Source organism: Artemia sp. Qi Xiang Cuo, chromosome 19, assembly GCF_049724085.1.
Source record: "Artemia sp. Qi Xiang Cuo chromosome 19, ASM4972408v1, whole genome shotgun sequence".
In the NCBI taxonomy this organism is placed as follows: domain Eukaryota; kingdom Metazoa; phylum Arthropoda; class Branchiopoda; order Anostraca; family Artemiidae; genus Artemia; species Artemia sp. Qi Xiang Cuo.
The window spans coordinates 30,700,245-30,723,488 of NC_142812.1; the positions used below are offsets into that span (position 1 = coordinate 30,700,245).

The 23,244-nt window shown below is 36.1% G+C and overlaps 1 protein-coding gene across 1 annotated transcript in view; it reads left to right on the top strand.

Annotated features, from left to right (window-relative positions):
- LOC148940718 (neuropeptide SIFamide receptor-like) overlaps window positions 1–23,244 on the top strand; it is a 292,968-nt gene that overhangs the window by 264,198 nt on the left and 5,526 nt on the right. Inside the window, exon 5 of the mRNA XM_089105050.1 lies at window positions 8,988–9,143. Coding sequence (XP_088961176.1) covers window positions 8,988–9,143 — 156 coding nt within the window. The remainder of the gene's footprint in view (window positions 1–8,987; window positions 9,144–23,244) is intronic.

Here is a 23,244-nt window from a genome sequence, read left to right on the forward strand (position 1 = left end):
ATTGTTCATTTTATTTTATTATAATTATTTTTTTTTTATTCTGACTTGGATTTGACTCTGTTTTATTTAGATTAAAATTTGGAATACTTCAGACCTTATTTGGAATTAAGTACAGTGAAGTGAAACTTACAGAGATTATTCTCTTGGTCAAAAAGACCCTCAAAATTTTTCTCTGGGAAGGAGGAGGGGCTAGGGGCCCTGAAATGAGTCACGAAAACGTTTTTCCCTTATTAATTTGAAAATTACAGGCTTAAGTCCTTGGGCCAAAAGGACTAATGTACATCAATTATTCAAAGGATTGGTCTCTATTAAACTAGATTGGTCCCTTTGAAACTAGGGGAGGGGGTATCACTGGGAAATGTGCTAGCACCATTCAGCTCAACCCCATGCAACGCAACTCATCCCCTATTTGACTCAACCCCAGTTTCACTCAATCCCCGTGCGCTTCAACCCTCATTTAATTTAATCCTCATGCAATTCAATCCCGCCTTTTAACCCAATCCTGTTTGTATCAAACCCTATTCACTCCCATTGCAACAACCATAAAATTTAAGTGCGTTCCGGCCCTGGGCATGAGTTCAATAAAAAAAAACAAGTTTGTTTTTAACTGATTCTAAAGAGCGACATTAAAACTAATAACTAACAGAAATTATTCCGTATATGAAAGGGGCTGTGCCTCCTCAACGTATCGCTCTTGACGCTACAGTTTGACTCTTTGTCACAAATCTAGTTTCTAAATTAATAAAAAAAACTTTAGCGTAAAGAGGGATGCGTAGAGTTTAATATACGAAATAATTTCTGTTCGTTTTAAGCTTTAATGTCGTTCCTTACTTTCATTTAAAAAGACTTCTTTTCTTATTTAATTTCTGAACATTTTTCAACTAATGCAGGTTCGAATTTGGTTCACCGTACATGAACAATCAAAACAGAATTTGCATATAAATTTTGAGAAAATTTACCCCCTAATTTAAATTTCCTCTAGTATGTTCACCTCCAGAAACTACCCTCCCAATGTGAAAATCTTAACATATAAACAAAAATTATTTATTATGTGTATGAGGGGCTGTCTCTTCACACAATTCCAGGAAGTCTAGCTCCTCCCTACATGGGAAATTCCTTCCCTTCATTGAACATCCCTCCATGTAAAGTCTTCCCACATAAAACAACCCCCACCAGGAAAATTCCCCCCAGACAATTCTATTTTAGCTGATAATTACCCCTGGAAAATTTCTTGCGGATGATCCCGGCTGAAAAAAATTTCTTAGCCCACTTTTACTTGAAAAATACTTTAATTTCTGATTGTTTTTATAATCATGCCGGAAATGCCCCCTCCGTGGAAAATTATTTTCACAAATATCCCCACCCCCTAGTAGAAAGGTGCTCCCGCAGAAATTTTTCTCTGGAGAACTTATCCTGTGGAAAATCCTCCATGGAGGATTTTTCCCACGGAAAATCCCCCCACCTTCGAAAAGATGCTCTAAACACTTCCCACCCGGTAAATATCACCCCGAACAATACTCCTTTATATTTCCAGATGTTTATTGAGTCGGCAAACAGAAAGTAAGACAAATGAAAAGAATTTTGTATAGGAATCTTGGCAAATTCCCCCAGTGTAAAATTTCCCTTGCAAAGTTCATCCTCCAGAAACTTCCCTCCCCACGGAAAATGATCCCCGTAAAAAATCTCCCAGTTGTCTCCCCGTCCCAGGAAAATGTATGTGTACTTCCCAATAAGAAACACTATACGTAAACAATGGGAAAGCTTCTTGACTTACAAACCTTTCCCCAGGGGTTGTGGGGGTTTATGTTATTCTTAAAGACATAGTTACTGGGCTTTTGAACTATGATCAACAAAATAATTATTACAAAATTTTGATCAGATGACTTTTAGAAAAAAAAGGTGGGTGGGGACTTAAAACGCGCACTAGAACTTTTATTTTCTGTTCAAATGAGTGCTTTCTCGATAGTCTAGCTAGGACTATTGGTTTGATGCGATCACCCCTGGGAAAAACAAACAAACAAACAAAAACAAACAAATAAACACGTAACTGTAATCTTTCTTCTGGCAAAAAGTACATAATTCCACATTTTTGCAGATGGAAGCTTAAAACTTCTGCATTAGGCTTCTTGGATACGCTGAATCTAATGGTTTGATTTTCATTAAGATCTCTTGAATTTTAGGGGGTGTTTTCCCCCTTTTTCGAAAATCAGGTAAAGTTTCTCAGGCTCGTAGCTTTTGATGCGTAACACTTAACTTACCCCCACCAGGAAAAATAACCAGGTTAAAATAACCCCCACCTGGGAAATTCCCCCTAGAGAATTCTATTCTAGCTGCAAATTATCCCTGAAAAATTTCTTGCGGATGATTCCGGCTCAAAATTTTTTCTTAGCCCACTTATATTATAAAAATACTTTAGTATCTGATTGTTTTCATAATCATGCCGGAAATGCCCCTCCTTGGAAAATTCTTTTCACAAACATCCCACCCCCTAGTAGAAAGGTGCCCCAGCAGAAATTTTCTGGAGAACTTATCCTGTGGAAAACTCCCCCATGGAGAATTTTTCCCATGGAAAATCCCCCCACCTTCGAAAAGATACTCTAGACACTTTCGACCCGGTAATTTTGCCCCGGACAATTCCCCTTTATATTTCAAGATGTGAATTGAGTTGACAAACAGAAAGTAAGACAAATGAAAAGAATTTTATATAGGAATCTTGGCAAACTCCCCCAGTGTAAAATTTCACTTGGAAAGTTCATCCCCCGGAAACTTCCCTCCCCACGGAAAAAGATCCCCGAACAAAATTCCCTAGCAGAAAGTTGTCTCCCCGTCCCAGGAAAATGTCTGTGTACTTCCCAATAAGGAAAATGTCTGTGTACTTCCCTCCCAATAAAATGTATTCTATTAATGAGTCCTAAGCTATTATTCGTTTTTTTTTGTTTTTTTTTTGAGGCGTGTGAAGGAGTATAGGGGATTATTTGGATAGTTTTTTTTTGTCATTACGGTGACTCCAGTAGTAACTCAGAAAGGAAATATGTATTTTATTTATACACATATACATATATATATATATATATATATATATATATATATATATATATATATATATATATATATATATATATATATATATATATATATATATATATATATATATATATATATATATATATATATATATATAACACGGACTAGAACTTTTAATTTCCGTTCAAATGAGCCCTTTCTCGATGCTCTAGCAAGGACTATTAGTTCGATGCGATCACCCCTGGGAAAAACAAACAAACAAACAAAAAATAAAATAAACATGCAACTGTGATCTTTCTTCTGGCAAAAAATACAAAATTTCACATTTTTGCAGATGGAAGCTTAAAACTTCGGCATTAGGCTTCTTGGATACGCTGAATCTGATGGTTTGATTTTCATTAAGATTTCTTGAATTTTAGGGGGCGTTTCCCTCTTTTTTCGAAAATCAGGTAAATTCTCTCAGGCTCGTCGCTTTTGATGCGTAACACTTAACTTAATAAATCTTATTTATTTGGAATCAACATAATAAGCTAATTCTTTTTACATATCTATTGATATCGAATTTCCGTTTTTAGTGTTTCGGTTACTATTAAGCCGCATCACCACCATGAAATGATTAAAAATTTTGCAAGTTTCAAATTTATAAGACAGAAAGATGAATTGTTTTTTAGAGCAGGGAGGAATAGTTCTGCATTAAACCAGCACAACAAGAGAATGCTTACATATGAATTAACCAATGAATAAAGATCACTTCATTCGAATTAACTTTTATCACTACCGACAAACGGGCGGAATTATATTTCATACGTGTTACTGGATTGAGCTGAATGGGGTTGATTTAAATGGGGTGGAGTCAAATAGGATTTGATTAAATGAAGGTTGAGTTGCATGAGGTTGAGTTAAACGAGTTTTGAATGGCATGGGGGTTAATTTAAACAGGAGTTAAGCTGCATGAATGTTTAGTGAAATAGAGGTCAAACCAAATAGGGTTGAGTCAAACGAGGTTTGAGTTAAACGGAGTTAAGTCAAACGGTGGTTGAGTTTTACGAGGGATCATTTTAATGGGTTTCAGTTGCACGGTAACAGGCTACCACTTTCGGGGAAACCGACAGACAAATTACCGCATTCGGGGCAACCTAGGTTTTGACAGCCAACAGTGTCGGAAGCAAATCTAGGGAATTTTTCAACAGTCAGTCTCAACCGGATGATAGACCATTGTTATGTACAAGACTTAAAGCCAGAATCGGAACATTAAGCCTCAGGACACTCGCAAAACCAGGAAAGAAAGACATGCTCCTCCGCGAAGTAAACCGATACCAGTGGGATATCATTGGGCTCTCAGAGACGCATCTACCTGGTAACAGCGAAGAACAAATAGGAGACGCGACCCTTCTACTCCCTGGCAGGAAAGATGGAATACACAGGCAAGGAGTTGGCTTTTTGCTGACGAAAACAGCAAGAAAATCTCTAGTGTCAGTGGTGTCTGAAAGATTGATGATGATCTGACTCAAAAGCAAGTCAGCAACATCTCTCTAGTGCAGGCTTACGCTCCTGATTGTTCAAGGTCGGATGAGGAGTCTGAAGATTTTTACTCTCAGCTTCAGAGTCTTATCGACACCATTCCAAAGAAAGACTTTGTTATAGTCCTTGGAGACTTCAATGCCATCTTGGAAAACGACAACAGCGGAAATGAAGATATCATGGGTAAATTTGGAATTGGGAAGATCAACAGCAGAGGAGAGCAACTCATTTAATTTTGCCGAAACAACGACCTTTTTGTGACAAACCCAATGTTCAAACTCCGGCGAAAGAGAAAAGTCACTTGGTGGTCCCCTAATAGAAAGACTGCCAAGATGATTGATTACATACTGGTATCGAATCAGTTGAAATCCTCTTTCACGGACACAGCACTGTCTCCTTATGTCATCAATTCGTCTAAGGTTAAAGGCTGTTTTCTAACTTAAGGAAAAAGTCCCAAGATTCCGTCTGGAAGCCCTGAAGGACCAAAGACGAAACAAGAGTATGGAGAGCAGCTAAACTAAAGACTTTCGAATATCATGCAAGAAACAACTGTCCTATTTAGCCCAACCGAAATTGATCAGCTTGTGTTGCAAAGTAGCAGAGTTATATCTGAGACAGCCGAGATCATTCTCGGCCGTAAATCTGCCAGAGACAAGCCATGGATTACACAGGAGATTGTTGACACGAGCAACGAGAAACGTACTCTCAGAAACAAACAAGATCAAGAAAACAAGGATAGGTTCAAGCAGCTGGAACGCCAAATCGAGGAGAAAATTTGCCAGCCATTTAAAGACATGATAACCAAAAGTGTCAGCAGTGCAAAGATGACTTTCAAAGAGGTAACTTACACCTTATGTTCAAACGTACTAAAGAGCTAGCAAATCATAAAGTTACAAAGTGCCTGGAACTCTTGGATAAAACTGTGCGCAAAATTATCTCTCGCGCTGATCCGAGATCGTTGGAAAGAGCATTTCCAGGAAAAGCTACATATCAAAATAAATCCAGATCCTGAAGTCCTTCAGATGTTTCCAGCACAAATAAATGAGGAATCACCCTTACCTCCCTTAAGGGCAGAGGTAGAAACTGCTGTGAAATCCCTCAAATCCAATAAAGCACCTGGTATAGACGGTATAAAAGCAGAATTGCTCAAGTAGAATCTAACGTTATCATCGATCTATGCCATCGAATAGTAACAGCTGTTTAGGAAACAAAATACTACCCCAAGTTCTGGTCAACATCTGTCATAGTTCCCCTGCACAAGAAAGGATCCAAAAGACATCGGGACAACTAAAGACCCTTATCACTCACTTGCCAATCCGCTAAAACCCTTACGAAAATATTCATAGACCTCATAAGAAATATGACAAAGCATGCTATACCTGAGTATCAAGCAGGTTCCTGTCAGAATAGATCCACTATAGACCGATTATTTGTCATTAAACAAATCTTGGCATAATATTTGGAATTTGGTAAAGAGCTATACCAACTGTTCATCGACTTTAAGCAAGCCTTTGACCTAATCTGGCGAGATGGTCTCTGGCATATCTTGGCTCACAACGGAATTCCTTCTGATATTATCCATATTATAAGGAGTATGTACAAAAAGGCGAAAAGCATGGTGTACACTAGTTAAGGACTCACTGAGGTATTTTCATCCTTTACAGGTGTTCTCCAAGCATAACTCCTCTCACCCACTCTTTTATGCCTGTTCCTCAACAGTGTGCTGGCTCTTGTCCCTGACAACACGGGAATAGTCTTGGGAGGAAACCTTTTTGACCTAATAACATATGCTGATGAAATTAATCGTCTGAACAGAAAAATAGAGGAAATCCAATCCAACGCAAATACTGTCAACGAAGCAGCTAGTTGCTTTGGAATGAAGATAAATGCCTGCAAGACCAAGGTGATGAGATTAACACGGCACAGTCCCCCCTCCTCCTCACCAAAGTCACTATTTAGGGCGAGGAAATCGCATGGACTGAGCAATTTATTTACCTAGGAAGTGTGTTGACATCCACAAACAACTCCTCAAAAGATATCAAACGACGCCTGGCTCTTGCCTCCGCATACTTCATGTCACTGCGCTCTATTTGGAAAAATAAATACCTCCCATTAAGACTGAAAATCTGACTCTTCTGTACCTCAGTGATTCCAGTTGCAACGTATAGAGCAGAGAATTGGACTCTAAAAGCCAATGACAAGCAACGGCTGGTGGTATTTGAAACTAATCGGTCCGAAAGCTCAGTTGTATCGCTTACTTTGACCAAGTATCAAACGAACAACTGCTTTTCTGCTTGGATTACCCTCAAACCATCATGCAGACCATCAAACTGCAACAGCTTCGATGGTTAGGACACGTTCAGCGTATGTCCCCAGCCCAACTGCCTAAAATAGCCTTTGAGGGAAGAATAAATGCCTCTCGTACCAGAGGACAACCTTCCAAGCACTGATGGTAAATATTTTCTGATCCCCCCCCCACCACTCAAGAACTGCTGAGGATTGCAACAAACAGGAAGGCATACCGAAAATATTGTTATGATGAAATTAGAGGAGAAGCCCCGAATCGGCCAACCCGGCCGGATGGGGGTTAAGTAAGCAAGTAAGTAACTTGCATGGGAAGTCTGATTTTTCTGGCCAGGGTAGTAAATACTGTTAGGTTACTATTGGTGTCATTAGAGAGAGTTGAACTCCTAGTAATACCTTTGGTATTTCTCGGCAGACGGATAATAGGATCCCATATCATATTTAATGGGGTTTTGCCTCCAGGTATAACTTCCGTTTGGTTGTATTTACGTTACATACACCCCTGCTCCTACCCGACGCCCTAACATGATATTCAGAGATAGTTTCAAGTTATAATAAGAGGTAGCAATAGCTATTGAGAGCAATCTCAATTCTAAGAATGTTCTGAAAGTGTTGGCCTATAACTGCCTACAACTACTTTCCTTTGAATAGTAAATAAGCCTATTATCAGGCACTACATACGATTCCCAATCTAGTGACTTGCGCACTCTCCTGCAACAAATTTGTAAAAACCAACTTTTCAAATCCTTGAGTCCTTCTCCTTAGCCTTGCAAAGGAATTTTCTGCAGATAGTCAAATTGGTAGTGATGGAGCTGCCAACCATGTGCCACTGAATATAGGGTCTAACCTCTAACTAATCGCTCCGAATAGGGCAGACCTAATCTTATGGGTACGGGCGGAGCCCATCCCAGGGTCTCTCAGTGCCCACGGTTTCTCTGGTGTCAATCAGAACCTAGGCCTAAGGACAACAGGGCTTGCGGCCCTCCTCCTGAAAATAATTGCAACGAAAAGAAATGTCATTCAGGCCTCGGATACTACTAGTTTTGATTTCTTACGGCCTCAGCACGTTCCCTGACATCTGTTGACCCTTGCTGGCCAAGGTGGGCTTAGAGTAGCCACATGGAATATTTTAACTATAAATAGTCCCGGATCAAAAGACATTCTTGGGCTCGATATGTTGAGATGTGGAATTGATATTCTCAGCATAACAGAAACCCACTTGACAGGATCAAGCGATGAAGAAATATCCGGGACAGGTCATAGGTTGATATGGTAAGGCCAAGCTTCTAGTAGAAGTAGTGGCATAGGCCTGTTGCTAAATAAGAAAGCGAAGAAATGCCTCATAGCCCAAAGCCCAATGCCTCATATCCCAATGCTAGAAAGATTACTCACTGCACGTTTTAACCACAAGAATGGAAAGATGACAATCGTCGTGTGCTACGCACCGAACAATGTTTCTCAAGATGATGAAAAAGATAACTTTTACTCGGCCTTGACAACAACTCTATCTTACACGTCCCCTCACAACGTACTCGTCCAGATGTGCGACTTCATCACAACAGTATCTGACCGTTACAGAGTTTTTAAGTCAGTAACTGGCACTGTTACCCTGGACAGCTTAAACGATAACGGAACACGATTACTCCACGATTATACCAGTTTTTTCTCTCGCTCAGGCCCGCTATACTTATCCCCCAACCTCCCTAATGTGCAAATATTCAGCCCAAATTATATATATATATATAAATATAAATATATATATATATATATATATATATATATATATATATATATATATATATATATATATATATATATATATATATATATATATATATATATATATTATATATATATATATATATATATATATATATATATATATATATATATATATATATATATATATATATATATATATATATATATATATATATATATATATATATATATATATATATATATATATATATATATATATATATATATATATATATATATATATATATATATATATATGTAAATTGAATCAACTTGGTTGTTTTCTGAATAATGGACAAGTAACTGCATACATAATGTAGCAAAACTAAATAATCCTTTTCATATGGAGCTACTTAAACGGTATATTTTCTTTTTAGAGGATGTCTCTCACTCAAGCACGGGGGCATATTCCATACTCTCGACGGACCTCACTGTTGTCAATGAATGGAAGTGCTGCGCATCGTTATTTTCGTAGTACTAAGCTACCTTCCTTAAGTGAAAAATCTGATCAAACAGAAATATTAAGTTTAACCGTAAGTGCTTAAAAAATATTCATCACCTCCTAAGGCCATTCTCTCCTCCATTTTTTTTTCTTTTTTACTGAAGTGAAAATATACATCTGATATTTTTGTAATTTTAAAGAGAGTAAAAATAATATAAAAAAAAACAATAACAAAACTAGACTGTCATCAGAGAATGGATTCGAATGTCCCAACCATGATCAAACGAAAAACAGAATCAAAACTTGGCAGGGTTATCTCCAACACAGTGGAGCAAATTATATTGTGTTCTGTTTTTCTCCTTTTTTTTCTTGAAAACAACTAGATGTTCATCAAATTCTAGAAGATGATTTCTTCTCTATTTCCGGAGATCCATCCCACAACAAGATTCATTCGCTGATAATGAGAAACAACATTGATTGAAGTGTTGCTTTAAAAAATTATCTTACACCTTCTTTTCTAGTGAGGTACATGATTTGAATCAAATTTTAAGCACCTTCTTCTTGTTGTTGTTTGAATTACCATGAGACGCTCTCGCATAATATTACCGGAATCAAAGTCTGGGCCCTGCAGTGGGATGCTGCAGCCGAGTTTGGACTCTGGGTCTTATATTATCAGGCAGAGCTCAACCCACTTCACCATAATACGACAATTCTAAGAACTCTATTCATCTATTTGCAGTTTTCTATAAGTCTTGAATTGTGACCCACTCTGCATGTTAAAATTTTAACTAATAGAAAAATTTAGGCTACTTGCATCTTCTATTTCATTCTTCAAACTTAGCCTACCATTTTTAAGGTTTACTAGTATAATAAAATTCTAGTTTCCCTAATTGTCTAAATGTAGTTTAGACAACCGTTTGATTGACCGTGTATCAAACAGCAATCTGTAGGTAAAATGGGGTTCGAGCCCAATTTCTAGGGTTATAATTAAAGAAAGTTTAAGATGGCTAGACCAGGTGTTACGGATGAAATGTAATAGGTCGCCAAAAATCGTTCTTGTTGGCCATCTATCTGGATCCAAGAAGGGGGGGATAGCCCGAAAATGGGGTAAGAAGAGGTCATAAGAAATGATTTAAAGTATATTAGAACTTCGAGAAAAGGGGATAAAGAGTTCAGCTTTGGACAAATTGGCCTGAAGAACGGGTGGGCGTACCTGTGTCGGTTTCAAACTCGTTTGTGCTGTAATTTGCTGTTAGTAGAAGTTGGCCTACTACAAATTGATTCCAAAGAGACATAATATCATAATATCTTTACTCAACAATTGGGCTAAAATGTAAATTCGTGTCGATATTTTAATAACTTCCGTAACAGGATCGGTGAAAAATGGTTAGCGAGGGACAAACATCGCGAAACCATGTTTGTTCGTAAAAAAAAGAAAAAAAAATCTTGAATCGAAAATGTGTTGAAGAATAATACCTACTTGAATTAATTTCGTTATTCAGAATAACCCCTAAATCCTAATTAAATAATGTATTTTATGCATTTATTTTTTAACTTACTTTTTAAAATCTAGAGATTTCATGTTATCTGTTTTTATTTCTAAGAGAACCGACCTGAAACAGATTTTTTGAAAAATAATACAAAAAAGAAATTGATCCACAACTAACTAGCCTTGGACAGAAATGCTGGGAAATCTTATCTTTATTGTCTATCAATTATTTGACAAAGGGCGAAGCAGCACAGATGAAATATTTGATAAAGCAAGAGAGATTCCGTTAAACACAGTTTTTAAAAAAGTTAAATGATGGATAAGATAAAAGTGATATAGTTTGTTTGGTGGCTAAGTAAACACAAATCGTAAGTGTTTAATTTGATTTATTCACTAATTCCATTTAGTTCAATTTCAGCTGCGTTAAAGCAAAGGAAGCCTGATAAGAAGATTAATTATGATTCTGAATTCCCATAGAAATTGGCTAATTATATGGTGATAACTTCCTTCTGCTTGCACATGCATAATAAGACGATTACTCGTCTTATTGACAAACCTAATATGGTCATTGCTTCTCCCAGGCCTACAGTCTATCGTAAGAAACCAAATGAAGTAAATACTTATAATTTCATAATCAAACAGTCTGTGGTAACGGAGTGTAAATAAGGAGCGATGCGGCTCAATAGTAACTGAAACTCTAAGAAATCGAGTCTTGATAACCATAGAGACATCAAAAGAATCAAATCTTGATGTTTATTCAAAATGTATAAAATTCCTCCAGTTTATTGGCACCCATCAAAAGTGACGAGTCTGAAAAAAGTTGCCCAAATTTTTGGAAAGGGGGGATAACCATTCAAAAAAGTCCGGTGATCTTAATGAAAATTATACAATCAGATTCAGCATATCAGAAAACCCAATTGTAGAGGTTTTAAGTTCCTATAAACAAGAATGTGGAATTAAGCATTTTTTGCTAGAAGAAAGATCACGGATGCGTGTTTATTCATCTTTTTTTTCAGGGGTGATCCTTTCGGACCAGTGGTCCTATAAGATGAAAAAAGGCCTCATTTGATCGAAAATCAAAAGTTGAGTGCCCTTTACAAGTGACCAAAAATATTGGAAGGCAGCTAGCCCCCTCCCTTGCTCTTTTCCCCCCAAAGTCACGCGATCAAATTTTGAGATAACCATTTTGTTCAGCATAGTTAAAAGATCTAACAACTATATATTTGAGAATTACTTGACCGTCCACCACCCCCCGCGACCCCGGGGAAAGGACTACAAGTTATGGACTTTGCCCATTGTTTGCATATAGTATTGGTTACTGGGGAGTATAGACTTTTTTTTGGGGGGGGGATTTTCTTGCAGAATACAGGGAGGGGTTTACCTGAGAAGATCTTTCGATGGAAGAAATTTTCATGAGGGATGGAATTTTTCTTAAAAGTTGGATTATTACAACGGATAATTTTAAAAAATCAGCTTTTTCCAAATGAAAGTAAAAAGCAAAATTTTTCGTGAAACCGTCAGTAAGAAATTGGGAAATGAAGAAGCAACAAGCAAATTTAGCTTTCTATCCCTTTCAAGATATGGTATTGCTTTCAGGTAAAACAATCACTTGTTTTGGCTAAAGAGAAAAATATATACACAGATAGCAACTGGATGAGAAGTAATAATCCATGGCTGCGCTCTAGCACTGCCTAAGGAAAAGCCATATGCCTGAGTAGAGATCTAAGTACCATTCCTATGGATGCCCTAGGAAAACATTTCTATGGATGCTCTACACCTCCTATATGGATGCTCTACCTCCGCAGTTACTGCGGAGGTAACTATTTAGTTTAAATAATTCTAGGAGGAATTGAGTTTTATGGATGGTATGGAAAAATGGTACTTGTTAAATATTCGGGTAAACATACGACTAAGAAACGCTTCACTATAAATAAGGTTATCGTGTTTTTCCGAACTTTCTTGAGCGGGGGTAAGTATTTAGTTTAAATAATTCTAGAAGGAATTGATTTTTGTGGGTGGTATGGAAAAATGGTACGTGTTAAATATTCGGGTAAACATTCGACTATAAATTAGGCTATTGTGTCTTTCTGAACTTGCTGTGAGAGGCAGGGGTAAGTATTTAGTTTAAACAATTCTAGGAGGAATTGAGTTTTGTGGCTGGTGTGGAAAAATGGTACGTATTGAAATTCGGTAAATATATGACTAGGTAAACATTCGACTATAAATTAGGCTATTGTGTCTTTCTGAACTTTCTGTGAGAGGCAGGGGTAAGTATTTAGTTTAAATAATTATAGGAGGAATTGAGTTTTGTGGCTGGTGTGGAAAAATGGTACATGTTGAATATTCGAGTAAACATTCGACTATAAATAAGGCTATTGTGTCTTTCTGAACTTTCTGTGAGAGGCGGGGGTAACTATTTAGTTTAAATAATTCTAGGAGGAATTGAGTTTTGTGGCTGGTGTGGAAAATGGTACGTGTTATATATTTGGGTAAACATATGACTAAGAAACGCTTCACTATAAATAAGGCTATTGTGTTTTTCTGAACTTTCTAGGGCGGGGGGTAACTATTTAGTTTAAATATTTCTAGGAGGAATTGAGTTTTCTGGATGATATGGAAAAATGGTACATGTTAAACATTCGGGTAAACTTACGACAATAAATTAGGGTACTGTGTCTCTCTGTACTTTCTGTGAGGGGTGGCGGTAAGTATTTGGTTTAAATAATTCAATAAGGAACTGAGTTTTGTGGCTGGTGTTGAAAAATGGTACGTTTTGACAAGTCGGGTAAACATAAGACTAAGAAACGCTACGCTATAACTAAGGCTTTTGTATTTTTCTGAATTTTCTAGGGCGGGGATAACTATTTTGTTTAAATAATTCTAGGAGGAATTGAGTTTTATGGATGATCTGGAAAAATGGTACGTGTTAAATATTCGGGTACACACACGACTAAGAAAGGCTTCACTATAAATAAGGCAATCATGTTTTTCTAAACTTTATAGAGTGGGTGTGAGTATTTAGTGTAAATAATTCTAGGAGGAATTGAGTTTAGTGGGTGGTGAGGAAAAATGGTATGTGTTAAATATTTAGGTAAAAATTCGACTATAAATAAGGCTAGTATGTCTTTCTAAACTTGCTGTGAGGGGAGCGGGTAAGTATTTAGTTTAAACAATTCTATGAGAAATTGAGTTTTGTGGCTGGTGTGGAAAAAATGTACGTGTTGAATATTGGGGTAAACTTATGACTAAGAAACGCTTCACTATAAATTAGGCCATTGTGGTTTTCTGAACTTTCTAGGGTGAGGTTAAATATTTAGTTTAAATAATTATAGTATGAATTGATTTTTGTGGATGGTACGGAAAAATGGGACGTGTTAAATAATCGGGTAAACATTCGACTATAAATAAGGCTATTGTGTCTTTCTGAACTTTCTGTGAGAGGCGGGGGTAAGTATTTAGTTTAAATAATTCTAGGAGGAATTGAGTTTTGTGGCTGGTGCGGAAAAATGGTACGTGTGGGGTAAATTAAGTTTTGAGGGGGGTAAAAATGGTAGTTATTTAGTACCCGGTAAACAGATGACTTGAAATGCTTCATTAGAAATAGTTTATTGCTAATTATACCTCCTCGACAGATATTTATTGTATTTTATAGCTATTAGCCAAACGTTGCTCTGTGTTTGTCACACCAACTAGTAAATATTTATCGGGGTTTTATTTTTTCTGTTCAATTATTTTCAGTGTAAGCCAATATAATTACCTCATTCTTTTATTCTAACTTAACTTGTAGGAATAGGACTTCTAGAATAAGGATTCATTCCCTCAACTAAATCAGTTTATTCATGTATAACGGTGAACAAAAGACTATTTTTTCTCCGTATTCTTCTTCTTCTTCTTATCTAGCTAAACGTTGCGCTGTGTTTGTCACACCAACTAGTAAATATTTATCGGGCTTTTATTTTTTCCGTTCAATTATTTTCAGTGTAAGCCAATATAATGCTAGGGGGTAAATTAAGTTTGAGGGGGGTAAAAATGGTAGTTATTTAGTACCCGGTAAACATGTGACTTGAAATGCTTCATTAGAAAGAGGTTATTGCTAATGATACCTCCTCCACAGTTTCAGTGTAAGCCAACATGCTACTAGTGGGTAAATTAAGTTTTGAGGGGGGGGGTATAAATGGTAGTTATTTAGTACCCGGTAAACAGGTGACTTGATATGCTTCATTAGAAGTAGGTTATTGCTAATGATACCTCCTCGACATATATTTTTATGGCTCTAACAATTGCACTCTATGCTTGCCCAGAGACACGATGTGGCTTACCCACTATTGCTCTATGGCCGGTTATCGACACTACCTAGTTTATTGCATGTATTAAATCAGTATTTTCTACACAGTGGAACGATAAACACATAACTAATACCTCTAAAAAACTGAAGATCAAGCATTTTAAGAAAGTGTGTTCATATGATAGTGTTATTGTAGCATTGAATCCTGACAAGGAGAAGTATTTAAACTATGAAATAAGTACAAGTGGTAGCACTATCGGAAACGTATGCGTGCATTGTCATGACAGTAAAGAATCGAATTTCTTTGAAGTACCAAAAAATTCAACTCTTATGATGGTGGATATGCGAGATTGAGATCTCCGGAGATGATTGCACTCAAAGACAATGTCAACATAAAAATAATAGTTGGTAAGGAGGGGCATCTTCTTGCCAGTGCTTGTGGTAACATGTTCACCAGTGTTAAACCATATCGTCAACTATTGGGTATTAGCATAGAAATGAAAACAAAGACGACAAGAAAGGCCTACTCTTCTACTAATATCATAAACCATATCCTGTCTACTTGCTAGAACTGTTACCTATGTAAAAATAGTGTGATAATAGAGAGTGAAATTGCTAGAAAAATAAACAGGGTATTAGTAGAAAATATCACTAAATAATAGAAAGATGAATCGATGAAAAACGATGTACCAGTATCTGTGACTCCAATTAATGAAAGTGTCAATGAATCAAATAATACTGAAAACAAAACGCATATTGAGGCTGTCAGTGACAAACATATAAATATTATGTACTATTCAAATTAGAATAATGTTTATTCTATTGATTACAAACTAGGAGAAGACAATAGCTTTAATATGAAGAGAGAACATGGTGAACCATTTTATGGAACAGATTCAAAATGTCCAAAGTTGTTCATTCATATTAATAATGTATAATAATATATATTTTTTGTATTAATTTTCTACATGAAATTACGTCATTAAAAGTATATTATGCATTACATTTGTTATGTGTTCATTATTTTTTAGAGTAAGCTAGCATATCGAACGTTTAGAATGTCTATTAAAACATCGGAGATGTAAGAAAAGGAATTTACATACATCATATATCGGATAGATGAGTTAACATAGAGAAAATCTAAGTATAAGAATGAATAAATTCTCTATCAACATCTATTGACAGATACTTGGGATAGCATTGACAAAATCAAAGTATCAGCGTGAATAATTTCTTTATCGATGTCTTTTGACAGATACGTTTGATAAAACTGACATAATTTAAGTATCAAATTGAACAAATTTTTTATTAACATTTTTTCCCGATATCATATGTTGGATATGTTAGATAACATTAACAAAATCAATCTATTAGAATGATTAAATTATCTACAATCATCCATTTTTTGATTTCTAATTATAAAAAAATTGTTAGTAAGTAAGTACCAAACTCTTTCTTGAATTCAACTCTTGGATACACAGTATAGATATTATGAGAAAATAGTAATTTTTAGGCTTCATTTGTTTGTAATAGATACGTAGGGTTCTGTGACTCCTCCCCGCAATGACTTTTATGGTTTTTAAGACTCCTACCAGCACTCAATTCGGATAATTTTGATACGGATTCCTCTAGACATAACTCCATTCAACCTTGAGCGAAGGTATAAAAGTTTGATGAACTATTTCTCTACTTAACAATTACATTAATAGCTTCCAAGATGATAGGACTGTATGACACCGAATTTATCGGTTTGAAAAAATCCTCTTGTGGTGTTATACTTGAATGTGCATTTTTATAATTGTCTATAGAACACGAAGAAATTGACTGTTATCATTGGATAGTGAACTATAATATATTTGAGTATGATAAAAGCTTGTGGAGTACTACATTACGTCATATAAACAGACTGAGATTCTACGATAGAGTTATTACACCACTTAATAATACTGGTCAGGAACTGAAAAATGTTCGGGAGGAAATCAATAAAATCTGCAGGTTTTTCGGGGTTGAAGCACTCTACTTAAAGGGTAATTTACCTACAGAGAACTTTTTAGTTCGAAACTGTGACCCTAGCATTCTCATTTTAAATATAGAAGAGTTTAGGTGTACTACATTTGAAGGGGCTCATCACTGTCCCGAAGAAGAGGCTAGGTTCCTCGCTCAGTGGATACATGAGGACATCCCTGATCGTGATAAAGCCATATGATATGGTAAAAACTATCCTATATAATGGGACAGTCGTTTCTGGACGTTTAAGAGTGAACTCTAAGTACTATTTTTATGTAAATATGTGTTGTGGTTTTTTCTCAAAAAAAGCTGTTAATACATTTAAGCAATAAATACCTTTAAGCTGAACCCGTCGTTATTCTTTAGAATAGTTCTATTCATTTCATTAAATTATCAAGAAATTGTAAGTAAGTAACAATCGCTTCCTTGAATTCGCTTCTTGGACACAATAGAGATATTTAATTCAAGAAATCATGATAAAATCGTAAGTAAGTAATAAACTCTTTATTGTTTTCACCTATTGGATACACAATACGGAAACTTCATTCAAGAAATTATGAAGAAACTGTAAATAGGTAACAAACAGAGACGACACAAACTCACACACAGAGACTACACACACAAAGTGACGACTTACACATAGAGACGACACACACATAGAGACAACAAACACACAGAGACGATACACATAGAGGGACAACACACACACACACACACACACACATAGAGCCGACTCACACACAGAGAGGGACAAACACACAGAGACGACAGACACAAACACACAGAGACGACAGACACAAAGAGACGACTCACACACAGAGACGAAAAGCACACAGAAACGACACACACACATAGAGACGACACACACATAGAGACGACACAGACACAGAGAAGACACAGATACAGCACAGACACAGAGACGACACACACACAGAGACGACACACACATTGAGACGACACACGCACAGACAGGATACACAATACAGAAATTTAATTCAGGAAATTATGAAAAAAAAATTTAGACAGGGTTACGTGCGCGCACGTAACCCCGTCTAAATTTTTTTTTTTCATAACTTTTTGAATTAAATTTCAGCGTTGTGTATCCTGTCTGTGTGTGTGTTGTCTCAATGTGTGTGTCAACTCTGGGGGTGTTTTGTCTCTTCATAGGCGTCGTCTCTGTGGGTGTTTTGTCTCTGTTTGTGTGTGTCGTTTCTGTGTCTCTATGTGTGTGTCGTCTCTGTGTCTGTGTTGTCTCTATGTGTGTGTCGTCTCTATGTGTGTGCATGTCGTTTCTGTGTGTTTGTCCTCTCTGTGTGTGAGTCGTCTCTTTGTGTCTGTCGTCTCTGTGTGTTTGTGTCTGTCGTCTCTGTGTGTTTGTCGTCTCTGTGTGTGAGTCGGCTCTATGTGTGTGTATGTGTGTGTTGTTTGAAATTTCTATGTGTGTGTGTGTGTGTGTTGTTTGAAATTTCTTGAATGAAATTTCCGTATTGTGTATCCAATAGGTGAAAACAATAAAGAGTTTATTACTTACTTACGATTTTATCATGATTTCTTGAATTAAATATCTGTATTGTGTCCAGGTAGCGAATTAAAGAAAGCGATTGTTACTTACTTACAATTTCTTCATAATTTAATGAAATGAATAGAACTATTCTAAAGAATAACGATGGTTTCAGCTTAAAGGTATTTAGTGCTTAAATGTATTAACAGATTTTTTTGAGAAAAAACAACAACACATATTTACATAAAAATAGTAATTAGAGTTCACTCTTAAACGTCAAGAAACGACTGTCCCATTATATAGAATAGTTTTTACCAAGTTTCTTTTCGTCTTTGCTTTCATTTGAATGCTAATACCCGAAAGCTGACGATATGGTTTAACACTGGGTAATATGGTACCACAAGCACTAGCAAGAAGATGCCCCTTTTTATCAACTATTATTTTTATATTGGCATTCTCTTTGAGTGCAATCATCTCCGGAGATCTCAATCTCGCATATCCACCATCATAAGAGTTGAATTTTTTTGGTACTCCAAAGAAATTCAATTCCTTACGGTCATGACAATGCACGCATACGTTTCCGATAGTGCTACCACTTGTACTTATTTCATAGTTTAAATAATTCTCCTTGTCAGCATTCAATGCTATAATAACACTATCATGTGAAAACACTTTCTTAAAATGCTTCATCTTCACTTTTTTAGAGATATTAGTTATGTGTTTATCGTTCCACTGTGTAAAAAATACTGATCTAATACATGCAATAAACTAGGTAGTGTCGATAACCGGCCATAGAGCAATAGTGGGAAAGCCATATCGTCTCTCTGGGCAATCATAGAGTACAATTGTTAGAGCCATAAAAACATCTTTCGAGGAGGTATCATTAGCAATAACCTACTTCTAATGAAGCATATCAAGTCACCTGTTTACCGGGTACTAAATAACTACCATTATTACCCCCCCCCCTCAAAACTTAATTTACCCACTAGCATCACATTGGCTTACACTGAAACTGTCGAGGAGGTATCATTAGCAATAACCTCTTTCTAATGAAGTATTTCAAGTAACATGTTTACCGGGTACTAAATAACTACCATTTTTACCCCCCTCAAACTTAATTTACCCCCTTGGATTATATTGGCTTAAACTGAAAATAATTGAACAGAAAAAATAAAACCCCGATAAATATTTACTAGTTGGTGTGACAAACACAGAGCAACGTTTGGCTAATAGCTATAAAATACAATAAAAAAATATCTGTCGTGGAGGTATCATTAGCAATAAACTATGTATAATGAAGTATTTCAAGTCACCTGTTCACTGGGTATTAAATAACTACCATTTTTAACCCCCTCAAAACTTAATTTACCCCACACGTACCATTTTTCCACGCCAGCCCCACAACTCAATTCCTCCTAGAATTATTTAAACTAAATACTTACCCCCGCCGGGTACAGAAGTTCAGAAAGACACAATAGCCTTATTTATAGTCGAATATTTACCCGAATATTTAACACGTACCATTTTTCCATACCACCCACAAAAATCAATTCCTCCTAGAATTATTTAAACTAAATACTTACCCCCACTCTAGAAAGTTCGGAAAAACACGATAGCCTTATTTATAGTGAAGCGTTTTTTAGTCGTATGTTTACCCGAATATTTCACATGTACCATTTTTCTATACCATCCATAAAACTCAATTCCTCCTAGAATTATTTAAACTAAATAGTTACCCCCGCCCTAGAAAGTTCAGAAAAATACAAAAGCCTTATTTATAGTGAAGCGTTTCTTAGTCATATGTTTACCCGAATATTCAACACGTACCATTTTTCCACACCAGCCACAAAACTCAATTCCTCCTAGAATTATTTAAACTAAATAGTTACCCCCCGTCCTAGAAAGTTCAGAAAAACACAATAGCCTTATTTATAGTGAAGCTTTTCTTAGTCGTATGTTTACCCGAATATTTAACACGTACCATTTTTCCACACCAGCCACAAAACTCAATTCCTTCTAGAATTATTTAAACTAAATACTTACCCCCGCCTCCCACAGCAAGGTCAAAAAGACACACTAGCCTTATTTATAGTCGACTGTTTACCCGAATATTCAACACGTTCCATATTTCCACCTCAGCCACAAAAATCCAGTCCTCCTAGAATTATTTCAACTAAATACTTAACCTGACCTCCCACTGAACTTTCGTACAGAGAAAATATACTAATCTATAGTAATCTGTTTAACCGAATATTTAACACGTAGTATTTTTCCATACAACCCAAAAAAATCAATTCCTCCTAAAATTATTTAAACTAAATACTTACCCCCGCCCTAGAAAGTTCGGAAAAACACGATAACCTTATTTATATTGAATCGTTTCTTAGTCAAGTATCTACCCGAATAAAATACCAGCCCCATTTTTCAATCCAACATATAAAACTTCATCCCTCCACCTATTATTTAAACGTAAAACTCTTCTCTGACCGCGAAAGTTCTTACCTTTACACACGCGTGCGGTATAGCGATGCGTTTATGAGTCATATGTTTACCCGACTATTCAACACGTACCATTTTTCCAAACCAGCCACAAAACTCAATTCCTCCTAGAATTATTTAAACTAAATACTTACCCCCGCCTCTCACAGAACGTTCAGAAAGACACAATAGCCTTATTTATAGTGAAGCGTTTCTTAGTCATATGTTTACCCTGAATATTCAACACGTATCATTTTTCCACACCAGCCGCAAAAATCAGTGACTCCTAGAATTATTTCAACTAAATAATTACCCCTGCCTCTCACAGAAAGTACAAATAGACACAAAAGCCTTATTTATAGTCGAATGTTTACCCGAATATTTAACACGCACCATTTTTCCATACCATCCACAAAAATCGATTACTCCTAGAATTATTTAAACTGAATACTTACCCCCGCCCTAGAAAGTTCGGAAAAACACGATAGCCTTATTTATAGTGAAGCGTTTCTTAGTCGTATGTTTAGCCGAATATTTAACAAGTACCATATTTCCATACCATCCATAAAACTCAATTCCTCCTAGAATTATTTAAACTAAATAGTTTCCCCCGCCCTAGAAAGTTCAGAAAAACACAATAACCTTATTTATAGTGAAGCGTTTCTTAGTCATATGTTTACCCGAATATTCAACACGTACCATTTTTCCACACCAGCCACAAAACTCAATTCCTCCTAGAATTATTTAAACTAAATACTTACCCCCACCTCTCACAGAAAGTTCAGAAAGACACAATAGCCTTATTTATAGTCGTATCGTGTTACCCGAATATTTAACATGTACCATTTTTCCATACCATCCATAAAACTCAATTCCTCCTAGAATTATTTAAACTAAAAAGTTACCCCCGCCCTAGAAAGCTCAGAAAAATACAATAGCCTTATTTATAGTGAAGCGTTTCTTAGTCGTATGTTTACTTAAATATTCAACAAGTACCATTTTTCCACACCAGCTACAAAACTCAATTCCTTCTAGAATTATTTAAACTAAATAATTACCCCCCCCCCTCTCACAGAATGTTAAGAAAGACACAATAGCCTTATTTATAGTCGTATGTTTACCCGAATATTTAACATGTACCATTTTTCCATACCATCCATAAAACTTAATTCCTCCTAGAATTATTTAAACTAAATAGTTACCCCCGTCCTAGAAAGTTCAGAAAAACACAATAGCTTTATTTATAGTGAAGCGTTTCTTAGTCATATGTTTACCCAAATCTACAACACGTACCTTTTTTTCTCACCAGCCACGAAAATCAATTCCTCCTAGAATTATTTAAACTATATACTTACCCCCGCCTCTCACAGAAAGTTCAGAAAGACGCAATAGCCTTATTTATAGTCGTATGTTTACTCGAATATTCAAAAAGTACCATTTTTCCACACCAACCACAAGAATCAAGTCCTCCCAAAACTGTTTAAACTACTCAATTACCCCCGCCTCTAAAGGTCAGTTCGGAGGGACAAAAGACCCTTATTTATAGTAGAAAGTTTACTCAAATATTTAACACGCAGGATTTTTCCGTACAACCCACAAAAATCAAGTCCTCTTAGAATTATTTAAACTGAATACTTACCCTCGCTAAAGAAATTTCGGAAAAACACGATAGCCTTATTTATAGTGAAGCGTTTCTTAGTTGTATGTTTACACGAAAAATTAACAAGTAGCATTTTTCCATACCTTCCATAAAACTCAATTTCTCTTAGAAATATTTAAACTAAATAGTTACCCCCGCCCTCGAAAGCTCAGAAAAACACAAAAGCGTTATTTATAGTTACTCTTTTCTTAGTCGTATTTTTACTCGAATATTCAACACGTACCATTTTTCCACACCCGCCGCAAAACTCAATTCCTCCTAGAATTATTTAAACTAAATACTTACCCCCGCCTCTCACAGAACGTTCAGAAAGACACAATAGCCTTATTTATAGTGAAGCGTTTCTTAGTCGTATGTTTACCCTGAATATTCAACACGTATCATTTTTCCACACCAGCCACAAAAATCAGTTCCTCGTTAAATCGTTTAAAATAAATACTTATCCCTGTCTCGCACAGAACGTACAAAAAGACATAATACCCTTATTTATAGTAGAAAGTCTACGCGAATATTTAACACGTACCATTTTTCCGTACCACCCACAAAAAAGAATTCCTCCTTTAATTATTTAAACTAAATACTTATCCCCGCCCTAGAAAGTTCGGAAAAACACGATAGCCTTATTTATAGTGAAGCGGTTCTTAGTCGTATGTTTACCCGAATATTAAATATAAAAATTACCATTTTTCCATACCATCCATAAAACTCAATTCCTCCTAGAATTATTTAAACTAAATAGTTACCCCCGCCCTAGAAAGTTCAGAAAAATACA